The sequence below is a fragment of the Manihot esculenta genome, chromosome 7 (assembly GCF_001659605.2).
Source record: "Manihot esculenta cultivar AM560-2 chromosome 7, M.esculenta_v8, whole genome shotgun sequence".
NCBI classification, from domain to species: Eukaryota; Viridiplantae; Streptophyta; class Magnoliopsida; order Malpighiales; family Euphorbiaceae; genus Manihot; species Manihot esculenta.
The window spans coordinates 564220-584523 of NC_035167.2; the positions used below are offsets into that span (position 1 = coordinate 564220).

Genomic DNA, 20304 nt, shown 5'->3' on the forward strand with positions numbered 1-20304 from the left:
AGGAGGCATTGATATTAAAAATTCAAATTTTTCATATTTTAATCTAAATTTTTTTTGGCATAATAATCTAAATTTTAAAAACATTTTGTAATTTTATTCAAATTTGAATTCAAAATCAGTGAAAATGTGTGATGTAGAATGCTTTATATTTTTTTTAAATATTTTCTGAATGGATCCCACAAGACATGGTGGATTAACTTTTTTTTTTTTTTTTTTCTCATGTAGGGCCCCTTAATATATGCACAATGGACGTTACCTTATTGATTAAAGTGATCTATTTTACAATTTGAAGAAGGGCTCCAGCTATCATCTTACCTCTTTGATTAAAGTATTTATATAGATTTATCTCAATATCTCCTAATACTTTTTTTAATAACGTCGAGAAATTTTTTCTATAGTGCACTTTTACTGTGCCTTTATCGTATACATTTAGGGAGAAAGGAAAGGAGATTAATCTTATATATTTTGTGGGTTTTATTAAAAAGTATTTAAAAAAATATAAAGCAATTTAAGTTCTCATTCATTTTAAATTTAAATTTAGATAAAATTATAAAAAGGTTTTAAAATTTAAATTGTTTTATGTCAAAAAAATTTGAATTAAAATGTAAAAACGTAAAAAAAATTTAAAATTTTAATGTCAATACCCTAAGTTTTATAATATAATTTTATTACAATAAAAATCTAGAAAAATATACACAGGATAAAGAGAAGGGAACAAAACCCTAAATTAATATATGTATACATACTATAACAAATGGATCGGCTGCTTTCCCGCGAACGTTGGGGCTGTTCTCTCTCTCTCTCATCATAACTAGAACCTTCTAATTTCTTACAAAAGTTTAGGGCTCTTCTAGGGTTTAAGCCCCCAAACTACCTTACTGCTGAAATACCCCAGCTCTCTCTTCTATCGTTGTCGGAGAGTAAAATTCGAGAGCAACCCTAAAGAGGTACGCCCAAATGTTTCGCTCTCATGGCGTCAAACTTGTTGCCTGGCTCGTTCGTCGCTCTCCCTCATTCAACCTTTTCGAAGAGTCTGCTAATTCCGTACGATTCAATACTATTTCATTTATTTGTTTATTCTTTCAATTTCATAAATTGTGATATGTGTAACTCCATATTTGACTTGTTTTTTTCGTTTCGTGGGTTGTTCAAATTTGTCTTTTCGGCTAATTGCAGGTATATAAGAATCTGTTAAATGGGAGTTGTAGGAGATTGAGTACTGGGGTTTGCAACCATGGTAGAGTTATTGGCAATTACTCTCCCAAAAATGGTACTTTTGGTCTCTTTCCATCATGTACGGTCATTGAGAAAGTTGAGGAACCAATGGAAACGAAAGTCCTGAATTCTTTTGCCCATTTTGGTGAAGGGCTTGGATTAAAGAAATTAAAGTTATTGATTAATTGTTAAGCTAGAAAATACGTGTTTTATGCCCTCATTTTTCTAATTAGTTTACTTCACTCTACTAGCTACTAAAGTAGGCTTTTTTTTTTGTTAGCTTCTACTGAATTGCATGTTTGGAACTGTGCAGTTAATCACAAACACTGGCTGTTATTGGGATCTTGGAATGCCAATTCTGGCACAACAAGGTCAATTCATGGCTCTGGTATTTCACATGCTGCTCCTGTTAATTTTTTTAAAGTTTTATTTTAATTTGAAAGTTAACCCCCAATAAATGTGTTATATGATATATGTTTCAAGGTGCTATATTGTTTGTGGCAACACATTCTGTTATGTTTTTTTTTTTGTTCAGCTCATATGTCAAGTGATTATTATGACATACTTGGTGTTAGCAAGAATGCAGGTTCATCTGAGATAAAGAAAGCTTATTATGCGGTAGGCTTCTCACCCATCTTTCTTTTTGTTAATCTGTCTATTTTAGTGCAATTGTGCATCTCTCCCTCACTCTGATTTTGGATATGTCTACATTACTGTTATCCGCGTTGTGACTTCGTAGGAATACAGCTTTTACTTCTTGAATTAGACAAATTCTTATTTCTGAAGTTGTGATCTTACTTGCATACTATTCTGCAGCTGGCTAAGAAACTCCATCCTGATACAAATAAAGATGATCCTGAAGCTGAAAAGAAGTTTCAAGAAGTTTCAAAAGCATACGAGGTAGTTTTTCCAGCTGGAGATCTGGTTTCTTTTTTATAGCCATCTTGCAGATTGCGCTAAATGAGGCATCACTGTTTGTTCTGTTATTGTAGGTTCTGAAAGATGATGAAAAGCGTGCACAATATGATGAGGTTTCTTATTTTAACTTATGTTTGTTACACCGTTTATTAAAGGCCACTTTAGTTGCTTTTGCCTATAAATTGATTTTGGGATGGTTACATCCTTAACCATGTTCTTTCCTGGAATTCCCTTGTATCACTTTATTCCACTGTGGATTAGTGCATAAAGATGTGTCATGACTCATGATGCCAATCTTTACATCCATGCATCTTCCATATGCATCTTGTATGTTTTGCATAGATCTCTGTCTCTCCTGTTTTCTTTTTCTTTGTTTCTATGCGTTGGAATTTTGATGCCAAATATGAGGAAAAGGTTATTTCTTTTGCTTGATAGAGTTCTTGTTTTGATATGGTGACTCTTTCTTTAGTTGGTGTATTTATTGATTTGGCTGTGTGCTCAATCTTATAGGTTGGCCATGATGCATATGAACGTAATCTTAATGGAGATTTTCATCCTGGTGGGCCAGGATTCGATAATCCCTTTGACAGCTTCTTCAGAATGGATGATGTAATCACTTCTTTTAATCTTTTGTCTATAAGATCTCTTATATGATTAGTTATCATTTTATGCATCTTGCAATCTGAAACTTACAACTTAATGCAATTCCTTATTTTCTCTTTTGCTTCTGCTTCTTCTTCTTCTTCTTCTTCACATTTTGGGGAGCTGCAAAATCTCGGTTGAAATTGTTGGGGAGTTTGAAACTTTGAATTGTCAGTTTTAGAGCATCCATTACTGAGCAATGAAGTTTTTAATACTATTAAAATTAAAATACTCCCTCTATTACGCAAAGACAGGTCCATAATTATTTTCATATGGAGTAAGAAAATGCAGTTAATATTGTTAAAGCAATGTTTTCTTTTTCTAAATTCTAATATACCCTCCACTAATATTGCTTTACTAAATTATTATTGCAACTTATAAATTTTACTTTTACAATGCATTTAAAATGGGTATATTAGGAGGCTAATAAATAATTTAACATTTCAAAAAGGAAAGTGGTCTATAATTGTGGAATGGGTAAAACAAGGAAAGTTAAGCCTATCTTTGTGTGATGGAGTATTATTTAATTTTTAGTGATGAAAATGCATTGGAATCTCCGGATAAATATATTGAAAAGCAACAAAAATGATAAATGTGGTTAAAATCACCTAATGGTTGTGGGAAGAAAAGGAGGTTCCTCATGTATATATATTGCAATAATTCACCTCCTTTTCTTTTGTACTTTCTGTTTTTCTCAACAGATATTCAGCAATATATTCAAGCAGAAGCTGGGTGGCCAAGATGTCAAGGTGTCTATCAATTTTCATATATATATATATATATATATATATATTTATCTCTTTGTGCTTTGGAAGTAATTTTGATGTAATTTCCATGTTTGTCCTTTCTTGCATAGGTTGCTATTGAGCTATCCTTCATGGAAGCTGTTCAGGGATGCACCAAAACTATCACATTTCAAACTGATACACCTTGTGAAGCTTGTCGTAAGTTTATTCTCTGCACTTGCTATTATTTGCAAATTTATTGATTTGGATTTTGCCATTCCTGTGGTTGTTAGTTTTATTGTTAGCATTCCAATGTAACTTTTTGTGTGTCTTCAATTTTGCAGGTGGTGAAGGTATTCCTCCTGGAGTAAAACCCCAAATGTGTAAGAGGTGTAAAGGCACTGGCATGGTATGTTTTTATAAATACAGATTTATGATGAGGATTGCAGCAGTATGCTTACCTTAGCCAACACATTGTTTTCCTACACATGCAGGTGTTCACTCAAAAAGGCTTTGTTAGTCTTCAACATACTTGTAATCAGTGCGGTGGAACTGGGCAAACTGTATCGGTATGCTACAAATTGACTTTTGGTTTTGATGCTGTTCCTTACATTCAACCTTATTTTTTTGTAGTTTTCCATCATTCCGACATTGATCCTCTAAAAGGCTACTTTATACTGGCATTGGTTTAATCTACTGTGTGTTTAAATATTAGATTTTGGATTTCATCAGTTAGGAAAATTCTGTAAATTAATCATCCTTTCGGCAATGTTTTCCATGTATATGTTGTTGTTTCTAAATTTTTTGTTCATTTCTGAATTTTTAATTCCTTCCCATTATTGTTGTACAAGTCTCAAAAACATTGCAATTTACATTTTGTTTTTTTTCTAAATGTTCCTTCCACTAGATCTTCGACATCTTCTTGTGACTTGTCGAAGTTTACTAAGTGAGAAACCTACTTGATAGATAACTTTTGGAATCAATCATCCTATTGGGACATTAGAGATATTTTAAAATTGGGTTCATCTTGCTGTAGTTCCATAATATTTTACTTTTAATATCACTGCAGCATTTTCTAATCCCACCACTATTGGTAGCAGAGCTTTTGCAGGTCATGCAATGGAAGTAAAGTAGTGAGAGGAACAAAGTCTGTCAAATTGGATATTGTGCCAGGTGTGTTTTTTAGATCTTGAAGCATCTTGTTAAATTTCTGGTCTTTTATAATATTGTACCCTGATTTTCTTACCTTGGTTGGCTCATACCTCATGTACTGCTTATTATTATCTTACATTGTTACATCCTGTTGCAGTCTAAATCTTATCATGGTAGGCACTGTGCAGATAAATTAATAACTTCTGCTCTTGCATAATCTATATCATTGCCTACTTTTTCATGTAAAAATGCCTGCAAGATTTAACTTATATCTTTCGATAGGTGGATGCATCTTCTCCTCTAAACAAAATTTAACAAGCTGGAACTTATGTAATAGAGAGGTATATAAAAGAAAGGAGGTTATGGCACAAGTAGATCTTATTGTGAAACTTGCTACTATTAGAAAATACTTCTGATTTATGGCTTGGATGGTTCATAATTATTGTTGAAAATGGATTCCTTTGCATTAAAATTAGCTATTTCACCACACCTTGTTTTTTAGCAAACAAGTCCTTAGCATTGTTAAGTTCTATATTTGCAATTGTATGTACAATTGTACATCTTTAATCAGGTGCAATGACAATCTATGATCATTAGAAATGTTATCTGTTGTTCCTCATGCATCTCCTTGTGACAGATCTCTTTTTGGTTTGTGCTTGATGTTTGAGCCTTTGCTGTCTGTACTCTGCAGGAGTGGATGACAACGAAACCATAAAGGTGCCGAGAAGTGGTGGAGCAGACCCAGAGAGAAATCAACCTGGTGATCTATTTGTAACCATCAGGGTAACTCAACATCCTTGATGCTGGATGTTGTGAGGCAGCTATATTCTCATTGTTTGTTTGATAATTGTATGCTTGATTGTGAGAACTGGTGGATGTTCTGGGGGTAAACTAAGGACATAATTTTTGGAGCTTGGTTAGGAATCAGGAATTTGCTACAATATCTTATATGTTCTAGGAAACAATGAAGGCCATTTCCCATTCAGGATTATTTTGCAGGTTGTATCCATTAATTATTTTTCCTTTTGTGTGGTATGCTCAGATGTTCCTTTAGAATTCATTCATTTAGCTAAGAATTTGGTGGACAAAAGGATTGTTCTTAGTTGCTGTCATGTGTGTTATGACTGAGGTATATATCATCTACTAGCAGTAATGCGTAGTTTTGTGGGTTGGGGAAGGCGATGCTGTTTGTCTTGATAGGCATTGCTTGGTCAATGCTTTCCTAGCAAGCTGGAGGTTGTTAAGTGGGTGGAATACTACATGGAGGATTTGTTTACTATGTCATATTTATTTTTATTTTATTTAGGTGAACTTATCACTGCCCACTAATTATTAGATACAACTACATTTCTAATTTTTAATGACATTGTTATGATTTTCTTTTCCTCCCAGGTTCGGGAAGATCCTGTTTTCCGAAGGGAAGGCTCTAACATTCATGTGGATGCTGTTTTGAGTGTTACTCAGGTAAAAACTTTTCTGTATGTGTTTTATTGCTCAATACAATATTAAATTTCTAAGGCATGAAAGTTTTCTTGGTGTGCTCGATGGTTGGCTTTATAGACATGATGGTTTTCAATTTTGATCTGTTTTCGCAATAAATAAAGTCAGATGCTCTGTTCAAAGTGTTTGCTTATAGAAACTTATAAATCATGCTGCACCAGCCTTCTTTGCCTATCACAACCCTCAGATTCCCTTTTATATCTCTGATTTTTAAGTTAATTGAATTGCTCTTTTACAGGCAATATTGGGGGGAACCATCCAGGTCCCTACTCTTACAGGAGATGTTGTACTTAAGGTGTGCTGAGATCATTGTGAATGTTCTCCATTGCTCAAAACTGAGCTAGTCATCAATTCTGTCTTAACTTGTTTTCTGTTTTCAGGTCCGACCTGGCACCCAGCCTGGCCAGAAGGTGGTCCTGAAGAAAAAAGGTGAGAACATACTAATGCTTGATATCATATTGTGTTTGCTTAGAATAATTGTGTGCGCAATATATCATTACGGGCTTAGAATAATTGTGTGTGCCATATATCGTTACATATTATAGGAAGAAGAGAAGCAAATAAAGAAGAGTAGTTAGTTTTGGAGGGAACTAACTGAATTGGGATATTGGAGGGGAAAGGTAGTTATCTGTTGAGTTGTAGCTACTGCTGTATAAAAGGGAAAACTCTATCTGTGCGAGGATTCTTTCAAGAATGAAGAATCAATAATACCTCTCTTCTCTCTCTAATTTCTCATCCCTTCTCTGAATTCTCTTCTCATCTCCACCTTTTTCTGTAATTTATGGGAGTTGCAAATCTGTTACATAACATATATCTGATCTAGGCATGATATGTCTTTGGGTCTGTGCTATCCAGGATTCTTGGTTTCTTTTCCTTCTGATAGTTTAAGAGTTAAGTTTGTGTTTGTGGCAATTGTGTTTGTGGCAATTTTCAACTTTGTGCTCTTTGTTCTTTTTAGGTGACTATTATATCATGATATGTTTTGCAGTCACTTAGACAGTTGGAGGAATTCTTTTCAAACTCCTCTTTTGAATTAACATGTAGCTGGATGTTCTTCCTCTTGTTATTCTTCTCATCTTCACATCATCGATTTATGGACTAAATTTAAAATGTTCTCTCATTATGTGCTGACATGGAATTTGGTAGAGTAAGGAACAGTAAATCAAGGATAGAGGAACTGAAATGAAGGGAAGAGAATGATTTCTGATATTAAGGGCTATAGCCAAACAAGAAAACACTGATTACAATAACCAGCTACTCTATCAGAGTTTACAAAGAAGAGACTCCCAACAACATGCCTTTCTCACTCTCACATTCTTTATTTATAAACCTCTCTCTTTTTCTAGGCACACCTGTCCTCTCCCCAAAGATTCCTGCAAAGTCATTATTTTCTGTTACTCCCTTTGGGCCTTCTTGAATACACTCTAAATGGTTTAGGCTCATTTGGATCAATAGCGCCCGTAACATTACCTTGCTTTGAAAGACCAGCATTGTCCTCAAGGTTGAAGGAAAGAAATTGGCTCTGAAAATCTGCTAGATCAATCCATGTAGCATTCTCAACAGATTGCCTATCCCAATGAACCAATAATTGTTGTACTGAATTGCCACTGCGATGGATGGTGCGAGTAGAAAGAACGGCCGTTGGGTGTACAATTGGTAAGGCATCGGTAGCTAGATCTGTCGATAATGCTAAAACTGAATTGTGATCCCCTAGGACTTGCTTAAGTTGAGATATGTGAAAAACTGGATGGATGCGAGAGGAGGAAGGCAAATCTAGATTATAGGCAACAATGCCTATTTTGGCGATGACTATGAATGACCCATGAAAATGTGCAAATAATTTCTGATTAACACGAGCAGTAATTGACTGTTGCTTGTGTGGTCTAAGCTTGAGAAACACCTAGTCACCCACTTGGAACTCTTAATCCTCTGTTGAGCCTTGTGCAAGTTAAATTGTAACTGCCTTAGAATTTCTTTCCGATCAGCCAAGGAGGCTACCAAATCTACTCTGGTTTTTCTTGCAAGAAATTGAGTCAGTGAAGATGGGGAATGACTGTAGACAACCTCAAATGGGGTCTTGCCAATAGCACTCTGAAAAGCCGTGTTATACCGAATGGATACTTCAGTAACATTCTTAGATGTGAAAGGATGCTTTAGAGGAAGGAAATGACCATATTTTGACAGCCGGTCAACAATAACCAAAATGCAATCAATCCCATTAGAATGAAGTAAAGTTGTGATAAATCAAGAGTAATATCTTCCCAAATAGTCTGTGGAAGAGGCAGGGGCTGCAAAAGGCCAGTCGGAGATTGAGTCTCATACTTAACCCATTGACAAACTAGACAAGAATCACCATAGGCAGTGATCATTTTCACCATTCCTTGCCAATAAAAAGAAGCAGCTATCCTGCAGTATTCTATAAGCCTCGGAATGACTGACGGTTAAGGTGAAGTGAAATTCAGTGATGAGCTTAGGGACCCAGGGGGAAGTAGCAGGAAGCACTAAACCACCCTTAAAATATAACTGGCGATGGATTAATGCATAGTGAGGATGACTGGTAGGGTCAGCCTGTAAGTCTAAAATGATTTGCTAGAGAGGAGTCGTCTTGAGAAATATCACTAGCAATAGAGTTCCAATCTAACCATGTGGGATAAGAGAGGACCAAGAGGATCAGCAGCGTTGGCGGCCTTGTTACAAATACCAGGCTTATACTCAATGGTAAATCGATAGACACAACCATGACTAAAGCCATTAATTCCCTTTCATAAGAAGACACAACCAAGGATTTGGAAGACAGAGCCTTGTTGAAGAACGCGAGGGGTTGGCCATCCTGCATCAACACAACGCCTACCCTTGATCTTGAGGCGTCACAATCCAAGACAAAAGGCTTAGTAAAATCAGTCATCTGTAAAATTGGAGAGGAAGTATTAGCGATTTTAAGTGTTCTGAAGGCTAATTGGGCTTCTGGATTCGAAGAAAAGCTCATGCGCTTTTTTAATAGGACGGTTAGTGGTTTAGCTATCAACCATAATCACGGATGAAGCGTCTGCGATACTCGGTGAGCTCTAAAAAACTCCGGACAGCAGTGGGTGAGTTAGGCTGAGGCCATCGCAAAACAATTGAAATTTACGAGGGATTCATTGCAAGACCCTAATTGGAAATGATATGCCCTAGGTATTCCACAGATGTTTTGCCTAAATAACATTTTTTTTCTGTTAGCATAGAACTGATTGGAGCGCAATAACTGCAAAACTAACGAAGATGTTCCAAATGAGTTCCAGCCAGGGTTGTAAATTAAGATATTGTCAAAGAAGACAAACACAAAGTGTCGAAGGCAAGGCTGAAAAATGTCATTCATAACAAATTGGAATGTAGTCGGGGCATTAATCAATCCAAAGGGTATGAAGAGGAACTCATAATGACCAAAATGAGTGCGAAACGCTATTTTATGGACATCGTCAACAACAACACGAATCTGGTGATGGCCCGACTTTAAATTCAATTTTGAGAAAAAACGAGCGCTGTGCAATTCATCAAGCATTTCTTGATTTATTGGAATGGGATAATGGTCTGTTATTGTAGCTTTGTTCAATTGGCGGTAATCTACACAGAAACACCAACTGGCACCCTTCTTTGTACAAGCAACATTGGACTGGAGAAAGGGGGATTACCCCAGCGGATGGCACTTCTGTAATGAGTTTCTTGATTTCATCTTCCTAGAGATGCCCGTATTGATATGGTTTGACATTAATTGGATCAGTGCCTGACTTTAGAGGGATTCGATGATCAAAGGTCCTCTGTGGGGGAAGGTGTTTTGGCTTAGAGAAGACTTCCTCAAATTTAGACAGTAGAGTTGTGATAGCTAAGCCAGGAGACTCAACTTCGGAAGAATCAATGACAGATTCCTGTGGCAAAGGATCCATTTGCCATTTGCCATTTGCCATTTGCCATTTGCCATTTGCCATAACAAGGCCACAACCGACACATCCATAGTTTTATGGATGGCTTGGGCAGAGAGAGGTGTACGTCAGAGGAGAGAATCTTTGCTTAGTGTAATGCGAGAACCCCTAGATATGAAAGACAGTCATCTGCTGCCAATTCACTTGAACATCTCCTAATTTTTCCAGCCATGAAACTCTTAGGATCAAATCAACACCTCTAGGAAAAAACATAACAATCTCTTGTCATGGAGAAAGATTGAGCTTGCAATTGGAGATTGCAATAAAGGCCAGTGGAAAGTACTTGATGGCCATCGTCTAATTTAATTCCAAAAGAAGTAGAGTGCACTAGCAATTTTGAAGCCGTAACAAACTTTTGGGAGATGAAATTGTGGGAGGCGCCACTATCTACCATAATAATGATAGGGCGATGGCCTTACCCCTGATAAGAGAAGTCTCCAAGGCTTTGAGTTTGGAGAAGCGTTGGTCTTGGTCGGCGCGCCAAGCAGCTTGTTTTAAGCTGAATGCTTCAAGAGCATCTTCCAACGTAGTTGTATTCCTCTCCACCTAATCTACGGGTGATTCCATTCTGGGTTTGGGCATGGACCAACATCGGCAGGTTGGGACCAACGTGGTAGAGTAAGAAACTGTAAATCAAGGATATAGGAACTGAAATGAAGGGAAGAGAATGATTTCTGATATTAAGGACTAGCCACACAAGAAAACAGCTACCCTATCAGAGTTTACAAAGAAGAGACTCTCAACGACATGCCTTTCTCACTTTCAAATTCTTTTCTATAAACCTCTCTCTCTTCCTAGGCACAACTGTCCTCTCCCCAAAGATTCCTGCCGAGTCATCATTTTTTGTTACTCCCTTTGGGCCTTTTAGAATACACTCTAAATGGTTTAGGCTCCTTTGGATCAATAGCGCCCGTAGCATAATTCTCTTGCAATTTTATGTAAAATCTTGAATTGTTGATGCCAAATTTTGTAATTTCTCCGCATTTTGAGTTGCTGTCCTTCATACATCTGCTAGGGACAGTATTTATTTGTATTGAGTAAATAGTAAGTTGTTTTTGGTTTCTAATGACAGGGATTAAAGCTCGCGGCTCATATACCTTTGGTGACCAATTTGTGCACTTCACTGTCAGCATTCCATCGTATGTTTTTCTCGTCAGTTAAATAATTTCACATTTTTAATTTGTGGCAATTCAATAATTACAAATATGGGTAAATAAAAAGTTAAGTTTCAAGACTCAGCTTTGGTAATATATAACATGAGCCCTTTGGGGAATTATGGATAAAGTATACATCAACAATCGTTGGATTAATGCCATTTCTGAAAGGGAACACAACGTGTGAGAATTGTTTTGTTTTCTACAGGAACTTGACTCCCAGACAGCGGGAATTGATTGAAGAGTTTGCCAAAGAAGAACAGGGCGAATATGATAAGCGTGCTGCTGGAGCCTCTGGGTGAAAGACCTGTGAAAAGCCTTAATCATCAAATATCAATTTCAGCAAGAAATATAAAAGAAGAGGGATAAAGAATAGCAGGAAAGGTCAATATTAATTAACTGACCTTTACTGGAAGAAGTTTTGTAGGCTGACATTTATTTTCTGTATGGTGACTTTTGTTTATTTTAAAGGAATGTAATATTTTTTCCCCTTGCAGATCACTATTAATACGATGTTATTTGAGGCCAAAAGATAAAGTTTTCTGATTCAATTACAAGGATCTCTGTACATAATTTACATTGTATTTTTATGACAAGTATTATAAGGGGATGCAGTATGCAACCCATCAGAATGATCTTTGCTTTCCTCACTCGTCAATAAAAGAGTTGAAGTCCATAGAAGCTTTGTTGATCATTCTATCAAATATTGTAGTCCTTTAACTGGTTGCCATGAAGGGATTTTTTTGCCCTTTTGGTTTTTTAATATGTTTTAAAGTCAGCCTTAAACCAGTTCTGGTATAGAGGAGACAGGGTTGGTTTGCTGTCATGGAATGTAGCATCTTCTTAGGAATGCAACATGCTTCCTCTCCTCTCAGCTGTACAAAGTTTGTATTCTGGTTCTTTCTCAGTGATGTGATGATTTAGGTGCTCAGTTTTCGTAAAATAATTATAGATGCAAGAAAATCATATAACAAAGGGGAATATATGAACCCACCAAATTGGTTGCTAGTTTGTGCGTAGCTGCAGAACCAGCACTAATCGAAAATTCAATATATTATATGTAACTTTTGTACTTAAATACATTTGAGTTTAGGCAAGAATTACTTGATTAGGACTTGCAATTGCTGGCAGCTCTTCAAATCTTCCAGATACCCTTTTGCAATTGTGTATGCACTCCTATTGCCACCCAGAAAAGCTTCTGAAAATAGAAATAAAAACGAGGATCCTTGTATCACGCCTAGATTCCAATTCATGAGAATTTCAAGGACGTGGAGAGCCAGCTATTCATGCATGATTTGGGGAATAAATTGGAGGAGATGAACTACTATGGGAAGTTGGATCTTTGGTAATTTAATCCAAACATTTCTTTAAAAAAATTATCCAATTCTCATTAATCATATCTTAAATTTCATTTTTTTTTACTTGTTTACCGTTACAAGTAATCTTTCTCAATAAAAATAAAGATAATTTGTTTAAAAGAATTATATAAATTGCACTACTAGTTCACAAAAAAAAATTTTAGATAAAAAATATTTCATATTTTAAAATATTTTGATTTATTGTAGTAACTAGGCCAATTTAAAATGACACAAACACGATTAAGATGAAACAATTGATTTAGAAATTAATGAAGAAATCAAATTTGTCAGGCAGTATATTGCCGTTAATTGAAGTTTCCTAATTTTTGAAACAAAAAAACAGTTCAAAGTTTTATCTCTGCAATTGCAAAGCTACAGCCAAGACAATAGCGTGAAAATGTCTACTTAATAACCCACGTGTTAAAGAAAAACAATGCTTTAAAATTTAAATGAGGGAATAGTTACGGCTCAATTGAATATCGTCTTCTTGTCACTCAAATCATCTAAAATTTTAAGTAGTTTGGCTATTTCTTCTGCTATGGTATCTGATGATACATAAAAAAATAACATCGTTAAGATCGGGATACGTGTATACGTGATTTCAAAACGCGTGAATCTCTCCATTTAATTCAATCAAATTATATAAAATCCGATTTATGAAATATAAAGATTAGATCTTTATCACCTCCGCCTTTCCTTTTCAACGACTAGACTAATTACTCCAGTGCTTGTACTACACCAAAAAACTCAACGCAAAAACTACTGACCTTTATTAAGGTTGTGCAAATTAAGTATGGCTCGATAGAATCAGGATGAGATACCGACCTCCTACATCATGGACAACCACTTTAGTTTTCTCTGGCATATTAAATAAGTAGGCCAAAATCTGATTTACGTGACGAACAAGATATGGGCTAAACTTATCCTCTATTAATGTATGACGTGTTAGGTAAGAAGGCTCACTCAGATATGATGGAACTTGACGCTAGAGGTCATTAGAATAACCAACCAACATATATATCCCTAATTAAACTCAATCAGAGGGCCTGGTTCTCTCTCCCACTTGTTTTGTTTATTTTGAATAACTGAAAAACCCTAAAATGATACACCTTCTGAAACTCATTTTGAATGTCTTATTGTTTATTTTTTCTTTATATTAAGGCATCTCACATAATTCTCAATCTGATTTGCGCGTTGGAGGGTGTCTACTGAGGGCTTTTTCAGTAGACCCCTAATTGTCTTTTTCCATCTTATAAGTCTCCATCTCCTGATCTCAGAGATATCAAGTGGCGTCGTCTGTGGAGACGAAGGAGACTATCCTGTCGCCAGAGTTTCCAATCAAAACTCATTGAGATTCACATGACAAACCAAGAAAAGCTAACAACTAAATAACAAGAAAGCGTGAAAGAAAGAGAGATGGTGAAAAGACCTAGGAATTACCAGTTGCATCTAAAAGTCGCACGGTGAAAATCAAGTACAGGAAGATGCTTGATGTAAGAAGAAAAAGCGACACAAGGGCAATCCACCAACCATGGGAGAGAAGTGACATGCATGAATCACCCAAGTCCTACAGTTACTTTCTCTAACTCAAAGTATTTTTGCTTTTATGAACTAGACAAAATCTATAATTTTAGATGAAAGCTTTGTGTACATAGATCTGAAATATGAAATACGATAATATACTGAAGTAGCATAAAAAGTTCTTAGATGTGATTAATATTATCATGAACTCACTAAGAAAGGGTTTATTTGTTTAAAAGTATGCTGATTTGAAAATTGTGAAACGATTTTGTTCATAGAATCTAATGAGATGATATAGTTGGTCAAAATCCATATTTATGTTCATTTGGAATATGAAGCTAAATGTATTGCATGCCTCTGTATTCATTGACAAATATTGCTTAATTGGCAATGAATATTCTCATGGCATATATATATGCAGTGCAAATTGTTATTCTTATCTTGCAAATAAATTTTAAACGTAAAAGAAAAGCTGATAAGCCCGAAATCACTAATAGGCCATGAGCTTGAATCTCGAAAAATTGCCAGTAAGACCATAAGTCTGAATTCTCAAAAAATCGCCAGTAAGGCCACGAGACTAAATCTCAAAAAATTGCCAGTAAGTCCATGAGCCTAAATCCCTGGAAAATCGCCAGTAAGACCACGAGTCTGAATCTCGAAAAATCGTTAGTAAGGCTACGAGCCTGTATCTTCGGAACACCATCGGTAAGGCAATGAACCCAAATCTTTGCAAAAAGACTAAGGGCCAAAATCTCGAAAGCGAAATTAGGGCTAAATGCCCACGGAAGCATGATAAGGGCACAAAAGCCCAAAAGCGAAATCAGGGTTAAGTGCCAACGGCACAGAAGCATGATAAGTGCACAAAATCTCAAAAGCGAAATTAGGGCTAAGTGTGCAGAAGCGAAATCAAGGCTAGAGCCCATGGAAGTGACGTCAAGGCTAAGTTCCCAAAAGAAATGAAAGAGCAAAAATGTTCGGAAGCAGACTCAAGGCTAAAAACCCAAAAAAAGTATAAAGCAAAATCCCCATACTTTTCACAAGAACAAAAAACATTCAGAAGTAAAAACAGGGCTAAGCGCCTAGAAGATATTTAAAGGCAAAAAGCCCGAAAGACGTGCAAAAAATAAAAATACTCGGAAGTGGTCCCAGGACTGAAAGCTCAGAATAATACAGACCCGCCAAAAGAGCTCAGGCGTACAAATAATCAGGGCTAAAAATCTGAAATAATGTAAAGAGTCAAAAAGTTCAGACTAAAAATAAGGGCAGAAGAGCTCGAAACACGATAAAAGCAAAAACAGCTGGGATAACAAGTCAGGGCTAAAGAGTCCGAAAGACACTTAAGTGCAGAAAAGCCCGAAACATGCTCAAGAGTAGATTACTCGGACTAAAGTTGGGAGCGAAAACCCGGAATCTCCTGGAGAGCGAAGAGGTCGACTAAAGAGCTCGAAATAATATAAAGAACCAAAAGAGATCGAATGAATAATCAGAGCTAAAAAGCCCGAAATAATGTAGAAAGTCAAAAGAGCACGGATGAAGAATCAAGGCTAAAGAGCAAAAAAAAAAAAAAAAGAACGAAGAAAAAGTCCTGTAAAGACTGAAATGCTTATAATAATAACAATAAAGGTTGAAGAGCTCGAGCTGAAACGTTCATAAAAAATACTCAGGGCTAAAAAACTCTAAAGGTGATATAAGTGCTAAAAACTTGAAAAAACAATTTTGGTCACTGAAAAGTCTAGAAGGTCCTTTCTAAAAGAAGTACGAATTAACAACACCGAGAGAAAAAATGAAATATATCACGATCTTTTAAAATTCTTAAAACATGGACTAAAGATTACATACAACAACTTACAATAATTTTTGTTACGATTTTTATCACCATATTATCTTTTTCATTTACATGAATATAAAGTATCATTATCTCGACATGCCATCAGGGCTAAGTCAAAACATAAATGTCCTGTCAACCTAACGAGACATTAAGATATAAACGACAGGGCTAAATATCCTCCTTAAGGAAAAAGTCCAAATAGAAGAACAACAATATCAAGTATTGAACTGCAAATCAAGGAGCAATTTTCATTAAATAAAAAGATGTATTACAAAAATTAAAAGAGATATACGGGCAAGGGCAAGGCAAAAGGAAGCCCACCATTTATTTCACCAGTCAAGTTAGGCTCAACCTCGGAGATGGTAAAAGTAGCACGAGTAGCCTCAACAGTCGGGTCTGCAGGAGTAACATCTCTCGGGAGAGAAGCTTGGGCATCTATGGTCTTTAGAACAACAGGATTAACAATCATCTGACTGGCTGGGTCATTAAGTTTCCCCAAGACACTATGGGAAGAAGTGACAAGAGATTTGGAAGTCAAAGTCTTTGAGATAGGGGTCTTGGCAGGCTTCTTAATTGGTAAGTCGTCAGGACCTTACTGTACATCGTCTTCATCAGAATCACAATCAGCTAGTCGAAGAGCGCTAAGAGGCTTGCCCAGCTTATCACGACCAGCCTTCAGCTCAAAATTATAACAACTAGCATAAAAACGCATAGTAGAATTGAAAATTTTAGACTTTTGCTCATTAGACTACAGGTATTTCCGGTACATGGTCTTAATGACACCCTCATTCTTCTTGCGCATATCAACTATAGCTACCTCGTACTATTTACAAAGAGTAGAGAGCGTAGTCACCTCCAGTTTGTACTGATTTTTCATAGCCTCGCTAGCACAAGCATCCTCTCGAGATTCCTCCAAATGATGACGAGCTTGCTTCAGGTCTTCAGACATCTTCAAAAGCTCATTCTCAAGTTGAGAAGTACGCTTAAGGAAACCTTTGACCTTCAGCTCTGCATCATTTTGGACTTGAGTCAATTGGCCGCTTCAGATCGCTCCCTAATTAGTTGATTCTCCAGTTGGGCAACGTGATCATTTTGAAGATGACTTTGCTCGAGTAGCTCATTTAGCCTTCTCACCTCTGCCTTATGCTCCCCTTTCAAAGCAGCAACATGAGCAGCCTCCTCACGTTTAACTCTCTCAATTTTAGCACAGACAGCCTCCTGAGCACACTTCATTTTTCCCTCCAACTCAATAAAGGCACTAATGACCTACGAGCACAAACAAATAGTTAACACAAGGACAACAGAAGTCAGCAAAATGACTAAATAGAAAAAGTACCAAGAGAGCATGTCTTTTGGAGTCAGCAAAAAGCTTTTCAACAGGTCTTGAGCTGCTAACCTCAGACTGGGCACTAAGTTTAACAAGGTGACAAACAATCCCCATGAGCCGAGGATCATTAATATCAGGAGAAGCTTCAAAGACATGATTGCGAAGAACCTCCGTAATAGAAGTGGTAGTTGACTCCTGGCTTAGGGTGTAAACAATCCCTGACTCATGGGGAATTAGAGCCTGCGGCAACTCTGCACTAACGTCAGCAAACAAGCTCCCTTTATCGCATCCGGGGTGTTTTTTGCGAGGTCGACTAAGAAACCTCCCCACCCGAGGACCTGTGTAGTTGGGAATCCTTAACTAGCCTCCTTTTCTTCTTTTGAGGAGGTGGAGGATAAGATTTCTGAGAAGCAGCCAAGGATTTCCTCCTTACTAGGCCACTCGAAGCCTCATCCTCTCCTCCCGAGGAGTGGTCGGACGAAAGAACATGAACAACAGGGGTGTCAAAGAAGCCGCAAGAGTTACCTACCTCGCAAGGCGCTCGCTAAACCCCCTCCTCGACAACTGCTTTCTCAGCACCTACTTGCTTGGCAGTCTCCACAACATTCTCCCCAGCAGAAATATCTAGGGAAGGCCCTATAATGGCCAAAGGTTGCATGTCCTCCCTTTGTTAAGGATTGAGACCAAAGGTATCATGAACGACCTCTATAGTCTTTCGAGTAGTAAACTGCTCAAGAGCCTATTTGACAAAATTCCTGGACAAGGTAAAATTTCAGGGCATTGTAGTCTCACCCATTGGGATCTCAGAAGCTACAAACCACAAAAACAAAATTATTAATCAAGCAAAGGATAAAAAGCCAAAAATGTAGGAAATCAGTTAATGTATACCGGTGGCATAGCATTTGCCCTCAAGAGGGATTTGTAGATATTTGAAAACGTCGTACTTATATGAGAAAGAGGTCAAACAAGCAAAGTACACTTTCCCAATCAGACAAACAAGGAAAAATATTACACCAAGTATCAACGTCCCCCAAAGATAAGTCGAAACCTCAGTGGCGGATAGATTCCTTATGGCCTGTAAAAATAGACAAACCCATGCGGCCACTAAAATTTCAAAACTCGTTATTTGACTTAAGGATTTTAAAGAGAGACTTGAAGAGGTTCACAAATGGCCTGAATCCCCATCCCTAACACACCGCCTCAAAGGCACGCCTAAACAAGATAGAGTTAAGGGTCAGCATCCGAGGAGACACTCGGTAGAACTGGAAAACCTCAACAAAGAAGCAAGAAAAAGAATAAGACAAGCCATAATCAAGCTGCTTCAAGAAGAAAACAAGTTTTTTGCCATACTGAGGAGGAGGGGAAGAAAACAAAATAATTCTTTCAAAGGAGTGTGGAGCTCTGATTTGATAGGAATCAGTGCGAAGCAAATCTTCAGGAATGGCTCTCCGAAAATTGCTTTGAGTGATATTTGACTGCAATCCTTTTAGAGGGAAAATCCTAAGGAGCCATGAGGAAGGAAGACGTACCTGAAGTAAGAAATTTCCTAAGAAAAACTGTAGAAGAAGAGAATTTGAAGCAAAAAGGAAAGAATTCCAACACGTCAAAGTCATTTAAAAATACTCCAAGAAAGGTTTTTATATGCTTAAAAGAATTTTAAATTTTGAAAATCTCAAGTGGCGGTTTTTTGAAAGTCTACAATAATTATGGCCTCTATTTAATGACGCTCTTTCGAAAATCAATAACAATAACAACGCGTTTCTCGAAAGAGAATATTTCAGGAACTATACATGTCTAGAAAAAAATAAATTTACTCCTCCAACCGCCATAAATAACCTTTGGAGAAGTGAAAGGGCATCTGATAATATATAAAAAAAATAAAACCCTTCAAAATCGTGACACGTGTACAGTTATTTGAAGAGACGTGTGAATCTCTTCATTTAATCCAACCGGGCTATATAAAACCTGACTTATAGAGTATAAAGGTCAAACCTTTAGCACCTCTGACTTTCTTTTACAATGAGCAGACCAATTACTCCAGTACTCGTACTACACTCAAGAACTCAACGCGGAAACTACTGACCCTTATAAAGGTCATGCAAACTAAGTATGGCTAGATAGAACCAGGACGAGATACCAACCTCCTGCACCATGGACGACCATCTTAGTCTCCTCCGGCATATTAAATAAGAAGGTTGAAAGTCTTATTTATGTGACGTACACAGCGAATAAGATATGAGCTAAACCTGTCCTCCATTAATATATGGCATATTATGCAAAAAGACTCACGTCAGATATGATGGGATTTGATGCTAAAGGTCATCAAAATGACCAATCAGTATATGTATCCCTAATCAAACTCAATCAGGGGGTTGGTTCTCTCTCCCACTCGCCTTTTCTCTCTTGCTTTGAAGAATTGAAGAACCCTAAAATGATACACCTTCTAAAACTCATTTTTGAATGTCTTATTGTTTATTTTCTCTTTATATTAAGACATCTCACACAATTCTCAATTTGACTTGAGTGTGGAGGTTTTCATTAGGGGCTTCCCTGGTGGACCCCTGACCGTCTTTTTTTCATCTTATAGATCTCATTGCCAAGGGTCTAATATAAAGTGATCTAACGAAACCAATCATGAGTCTACGATCAACCTATTAAATCAAGGCTCTGTCCAGGTATCCGTGTCTGGACACATCTCCGAATCTTAAAGATATTAGTCTCAATTACAAGGTGCTCCTCAGAATTGATTATTTCCCTATCAACTTCAATAGAGTCTAATCCCGGCCATAAATGAGCTTAATAGTCATCTGGCATGATAAACAGCTCCCTGAACTTCTCAAAACAATCTTTTCGCTTGATGGTTATGAGTTTGTTGCTCTTCTGCATCAAACCAACAGCACAGGTTATGAGCACCAAGTTGCCAAGCTTGACGACATCGCAGGAACCCACTTTCACGACGACTCCCTCTGAAATGAGTATCAACATACCCTAAGGTACGATCATAT

At 36.9% G+C, this 20304-nt stretch overlaps 1 protein-coding gene across 2 annotated transcripts; it reads left to right on the plus strand.

The window, feature by feature from the left end:
- The first annotated feature begins 753 nt into the window (after positions 1 to 753).
- On the plus strand, positions 754 to 11900 carry LOC110619547 (chaperone protein dnaJ GFA2, mitochondrial). Of its 2 annotated transcripts, XM_043958436.1 has the most exons (18): positions 754 to 1044; positions 1177 to 1270; positions 1529 to 1603; positions 1751 to 1833; positions 2032 to 2115; positions 2208 to 2246; positions 2644 to 2742; positions 3477 to 3524; positions 3632 to 3719; positions 3845 to 3909; positions 3995 to 4069; positions 4601 to 4673; positions 5344 to 5435; positions 6045 to 6116; positions 6391 to 6447; positions 6533 to 6581; positions 11184 to 11250; positions 11474 to 11900. In XM_043958436.1, the coding sequence occupies exons 1-18, from the start codon at positions 958 to 960 to the stop codon at positions 11565 to 11567; spliced, it is 1341 nt and encodes a 446-aa protein (XP_043814371.1). In that variant the 5' UTR covers positions 754 to 957; the 3' UTR covers positions 11568 to 11900. The 2 variants fall into 2 exon arrangements, with proteins under 2 accessions (XP_043814371.1, XP_043814372.1); XM_043958437.1 differs by lacking the exon at positions 1177 to 1270.
- Positions 11901 to 20304: the final 8404 nt, after the last annotated feature.